Below are 5,975 nucleotides of genomic sequence, written 5' to 3' on the forward strand. Positions count from 1 at the left end.
AAACTATAGTTTGACCTGATATGACTTATACAACTTTATCTACAACGGTAAAAGTACTAGAAAACAAAAATAAATAAAATAAAAAATTACTTTCTTACCTCAAAATTTGGATTTCTCTCGTAACTCCTGGAAAAATGGCGCCAACTATTTGAATATTTCGACGAGTGATCAAAATGGAAGGAGGAGGAGACTGAAGCTGTCAGATGGCTCGTATCTTATCCCTGATTGGTGGAATTGGTCGTGTTACAACCCACCCTGTGTTACAACCATACCCGGTCTCCCCTATGCATTTAATTGTCATAAAATCCATTGATTGTAAACGTTTAGTTTGAAAGATATTACAAATGTTCTTTCGGGTCTCGCCAGAAAATTGTTAGAATACCGTAATGACCCAAATATAGGACGAGTTTATTTTCCTGGAAATCCGTCTGAAAAGAGGGGTCGTCATTTATTCGGGTCTTTACGGTATACTGTTTTCTAACGTTGCTATTGGGGTTGAAATAGACGCTGCTATCGCTGCAAACCAAATATGTCCGATTTTAATGTGCTGCATTGTATTGTCATATCGTCCAGGGATATTAACGACCATTGGCCATTATTTCATTTTCTGTACCATGCACGCATGTACATAAACGTGCACAATTCTCTGAACAACCCCCGATTGATTCTTGGTTCCCGTGATAGGAGTTATTTGGCTAGGTCAAGGTAAAGGTTCCTTTACACAAACCAAGATGAGGATGTATCACCAATTTCTGTCCAACAGGATCAAGGTTCGGTGTGGGAGTCCAAGTCAGTCCCTAGAATAAGGTTGTCAAGTATCAGGGCATGTCGGTGAGCAGCAGGAGTGGAAAAGGGCTCCGGAGTACGCACGAGGAGAAGCAGTGAGGATTTATTATGGATGGATTATGGATTGGCTGGCTCTCTCATCTCACCATGAGGCCATTACAGTTACTACAACAATGTTACACACGACGTTCAATTGTCTCCAATTAGTTATCATACAAACTGTATCTATTAAGGAACAGTTGGAGGCCGAAAACCTACCAGGCCATAGAGTATACAAATTCGCAAAGAATGTATTTAAATGAAATGTTCCTTAATTGCAGGTCTAAACATTCACAGGCTGTTTTAAAGAACCAATATTTTTATTATATTCCCGGTTACAAAGTAGTCTTATTTTCAAGTCACAACCACCCAATGAATGCTTTTCAGCCACATGACTCCTTTAGCGAGTACACGAAGGGCCCTATAGTGTCAGACAGCCAATATAAAGCATTATCTTTCATGTATCCCCTGCTACAGGGTATACATTATGCGATGAATAAAGATATGTTATATCGGTGGCACAGCCACTCTTCGCAGAGCAGTGAACGGGTCTTGACCACACAGCAAGATATACTCCAGTACTTCGGAGTTCATCTTTTTCTCGGACTCTTTCGCGCGCTGGCGCTCTTCGTCCCACCTCTCTTTCTCGCCGTTCATTTGCGAGAACAGAAGCGCCTGAATGGAGCGTAACGGGGCGAACAGCACGTAAAAGCCCCCCTGCATGGCGTGGCAGAGCGCCTCGCCAAAGCTGAGCACCGCGCACATCAGATTGGGCACCGTTTCACACACCACGCACATCGCTTCTATGAAGTGTAGCGTGGCCCTCCCCCATGTAGGTTGGTGGTGGAGGCGGTGTTTCGCGTCTCCTTTGGACGTATATGGAGGGGGCTGCTGCTGGGCCTGGTTCACAAATGCGCAGCGGTTGACGTGGCTCGCGGCGCGGCGCAGCTGGAGGAGCACCAAGTAGAGGTAGCATGCCAGCTTGGTGAGCGCCTGGAAGAGCAGCCGCAGCTCGTGCACCGCGTTGCCTAGGGAGTGGGGATAAAGAGAGCACCGGGTGTCAGAGAGTCATGATTAACACAAAAAGCCTCTGCCACTGGATTAAAGTAGCCTGTTTGACAGTTGGCTTCTTCACCATATGGGTCCACGCGGGAATAGGCGGATGATGAACTTGACGGCTGGTCCGCCAGTGGCCTACTCACTGAATGTCGATTCTCCAATCACATGGCCGAACGCGCGCTGCAGGACGTGCTCATTTGCATAAAGTTAACTGAAAGGCCTAGTTGCAGGTTAACCGGGAGTTTTGATTAGTGGGTAGATAAAGCACTCAAAATATGTATATCATTTATAAAATGTCTCCAAAATAGTGTTCCAGTTTTGCCGTTTTTGGCAGTAACTGTTTTTTTCTAACGCAATTCGGCGATGACTTCACGTTGGGGAGACGTGGTGGAAGGTAGCCTCAGCCTAGTACTAGAACTATGGCATCTAAGAATGTCCTGAAACTTCTTGGGTGACCCTATGGGATCATGAACTATAACCCTGAAGTGAAATGAGCCTGGAATAACAGGGCTTTTTTTTTTTAATTGAATCCAAATCTTATGTGACATGTCTCATATTTGAATGTTTGGTAGGCTTTTATTTTGAAACTACATATCAGAATGTCCTGAAACTTCTTGGGTGACCCTATGGGGTCGTGAGCTATAACCCTGAAGTTAAATGAGCCTGGAATAACAGGGCATTTTCTTTTAAATTTAATCCAAAGTCATATGTAATATGTCTCATATTTGAATGTTTGGTGGGCTTTTATTTTGAAACTACACATCAGAATATCGTGAAACTTCTTGGGTGACCCTATGGGGTCGTGAAATATAACCCTGAAGTGAAATGACCCTGGAATAACAGGACATTTCCTGTTAAATTGGATCCAAAATCATACGTAATATGTGTAATATTTCAATATCTAGTGGGCTTTTAATTTGAAACTACACATCAGAATGTCCTGAAACTTCTTGGGTGGCCCTATGGGATCATGAACTATAACCCTGAAGTGAAATGAGCCTGGAATAACAGGGCTTTTTTTTTTTTTTAATTGAATCCAAATCTTATGTGACATGTCTCATATTTGAATCTTAGGTGGGCTTTTATTTTGAAAGTAAATATCACAACTGCCGTACACTTCCTTTGATAGTATTTGCTTTTATTGACTGATTATTATTTTATTGTCTTTTGGTATGTACCCGACGAATGCTTTTAGTTTGAAACTAGTTCTGAGACGCTATTACCGTAATGGCTAGTATAAACAGGTACAGCAAAAAACTGGGTCGGCTGGCTTGACCGCCGATCTCGATGGGTCGGCTGGCTTGACCGCAGTCTGTAAACAGACTTACGATTAGTTATCCCACGTTTTGATGGTAGCCTACTAGCTCCATTGACAACATCTTTGGCAAGTGTTTATTTCTAAGCTTTATTTTACCCAGTGTGCAAAATACCCGTCAATATTCGTGGGTCCCACTCTCCCGTTGTTGCTCAATACCACTATACATTTTGCAGTAGGACTATAACATTACAATATTTCATGCATGCAAGCCAAGACAATCAGTTTTTAGCCTACATGACAACACACACACGCACACACTTAACATTTTTTGATAATCCGATATAAAGCAACACTGACATAGGCTGCATTGGCTAAAGTTGTTTGGATGGACGTTGATTTTTAACAAGGAGAGGCAAAGTTGTGCATTACAATGCAAACACGACAATAATTGGCACCAATCTGGCGCTGAAGAGCAATCAACTGTATAAATGGCAGGTATAGCCTATCGGACACACAATCAGTGCACTTGCAAATGAGTGCCTGCAAGTATGACCGATCGTGGTGTGACATTATTTAACCATCAATCAACCGCAAATACGACCAGACAGATGTACATTGAACACATATTACACAAAGCACATTCGTCCAACCCGGCGGATGCTGACAGACAGCCCACAACAAGCCAAACATTCCAACGGCGGGTGTGCTCTCTCTCTCTCTCTCACTCTCGCACGCCCGTACACAATCACTCCAACTTATCCAACTCCAAGGCTAGGCTGCTTCACAAAGACCACAACTAACCACAAGGGCTTCCTAACCATGCAGTATGCCGAAGCCGGAAAGGACACACGCACAGTCGCACACACTCATCTTATGCAAAACAATCCGTTTTATCATCAACATTCAGTCACTGCAAAGATTTAAAGAATAGCCTCTTACCATAAATTAGAATGGACCCAAAGTTTGTGATTGATACAGTCTGGTTTAGCTTTCGCTTGCTATCCGTTTTTAGTATGACTTCTCAACATTACGTCTTTCTTCTGTTAGGCGCACATGGCTAATTTGCATACGCGCACAGGACTGGCTGGCTCCGCAAGGCAAATAATATAAGTTAACCGAAGTTCAACTTATGTCCCTATCGCGCGCCATGAGGGACACGCGCCGCGATCAAGCGCCCACAGGCGTCCCTTACCGTTGCCGTTGGTCGCGATAACGCTCCTTCCCAGAACCCTCAGACCAAAACCCCTTTTCTTCTGTTCCTGTCTGATCTGTCTAGAACTGTGAGCCAAAACGATTACTTTTTTATTTTCATAGTGTTCTAATTCCTGCTGAAACAGTTGGTTCACTTACACTTTAAAGTGTAGGGAACCCCCCTATTCACCTGGAATTTAAACACTATGAGACAAAACGATTGTCTTTAATTAATAGAGTTCTAAGCAGTTCAGGAACTGACGTCAACAAACGTTCCTAAATGCCCCACAAATCAATTCCCCAGCAGACACTGACTGAGTGTCAAGGCTGAGGTTCCCAATCATGTCGTGGCTATCCTAACCATGGTCTCTTACCGTCAATAAAACACAGGAGCCAGAGCAAGGCCATACCCTCTGCAAATGAAGGCCACCAATCCATTAGAGCCTCTCTGAAACAAAACGATTATCGATTATTGTGAAAAAAAATGTAATTTCCAAGATATATCTGGCTTGTCACGCTTTCGTCTCTCTGCTACTAATACCCTACCTAAACATTAAGTCGCTCACGGTCGTATAGCTTTCTCTGCAGGGTTCCTCCGGACAGTAGCCTGGTTAATGATAAAGATTGGTGGGGATGCGTCAGCTGCTCGTTCTGACTCGCCCTGCTACCATGGAAGAGGAGTTCGTCGTTGTTGTTGGGTTCCTAGGTTTCGTTTCTGACTAAACCTACCAACCAGCATGGGAATACGCCCTCTGTCAAGTTTACTAATGCCTTTGTTGCAAGGTAAACCCGGTCTACGTCTGTGTGTGTGTGTGTGTGTGTGTGTGTGTGTGTGTGTGCGCGCGCGTGCGTGTGTGTGTGTGCGTGTGTTTGTGTGTGTGTGAAAAAAATAAAACGTTTTACTTTAAGTTTCCATCCTAAAGTTGAAGTTCATATCAGTAGGCCATGCATGCTTTATTTAAGACTGCGTTGTTTGTCAAACAAATCAGTAAACCGTTGATCGTTTTTGACAAAGGTTGCGTGTGATCTGGGGGAAAAACAACTCTTCGCCTGGCCTGGTTCCTACTGCTTTGTTTCCTCGAGTGACGCGCTGCCATGGCAAGGACCTATCAGCAGGTCGTTACCTGGGCCGAGCTGGAGAAGGGACGGCTGGTGAGGGCAGCTCAGGTGTCTCTCCCGCATTCAGGCTCCGTCCGGTGGGTCCATCTATGCAACGTATCCTCAAACGATGTTTCGTATGATATCTTACGAAAGGTTATGCAAAAATGTTCGTAAGATTTATACGAATTTACAGCAGCAGGAGCAACCATTGCGCACAAAAAAAAAGGCGGACACGGCTTTTATTCTCAGTGGAAACTGCAATATTTTGATATAGATTCGGCATTAAAATAGGTTTTGAGAACCTTTCTAACAAGAAATATTCATTTAATTGTCATAATCTTCAATCAGTAATTGTAAACGTTTAGTTTGAAAGTTATTAAGAATATTCTTTCGGTTCTCGCCAGAAAAATGTTAGAATACCGTAATGACCCAAATATAGCACAAGTTTATTTTCCTGGAAATGCGTCTGAAAAGTGGGTTCGTCCTTTATTCGGGTCTTTACGGTATACTGTTTTCTAACGTTGATATGGTGGTTGATATA

At 43.4% G+C, this 5,975-nt stretch overlaps 1 protein-coding gene across 2 annotated transcripts; it reads right to left on the reverse strand.

Annotated features, from left to right (window-relative positions):
* Nucleotides 1–309: 309 nt before the first annotated feature.
* LOC307087720 (uncharacterized protein) lies at nt 310–5,045 on the reverse strand. Of its 2 annotated transcripts, none has more exons than XM_079753353.1 (3): nt 4,880–5,045; nt 4,708–4,781; nt 310–1,853 (listed from the first exon to the last, which is right to left on the reverse strand). In XM_079753353.1, exons 1-3 carry the CDS (start codon nt 4,885–4,887, stop codon nt 1,333–1,335), a joined length of 603 nt encoding a protein of 200 aa, XP_079609479.1. In that variant the 5' UTR covers nt 4,888–5,045; the 3' UTR covers nt 310–1,332. The 2 variants fall into 2 exon arrangements, with proteins under 2 accessions (XP_079609479.1, XP_079609480.1); XM_079753354.1 differs by having other exon boundaries at nt 4,900–5,033.
* Nucleotides 5,046–5,975: the final 930 nt, after the last annotated feature.

The sequence above is a fragment of the Pollachius pollachius genome (assembly GCF_949987615.1).
Source record: "Pollachius pollachius genome assembly, chromosome: 16".
NCBI lineage: Eukaryota > Metazoa > Chordata > Actinopteri > Gadiformes > Gadidae > Pollachius > Pollachius pollachius.

Coding starts and splice junctions, on each gene's coding strand:
- LOC307087720 (XM_079753353.1), bottom strand. Junction 1,854..4,707: donor GCTCCTGTGTTTTATTGACG/GTAAGAGACCAT, acceptor CCCACTCCCTAG/GCAACGCGGTGCACGAGCTG.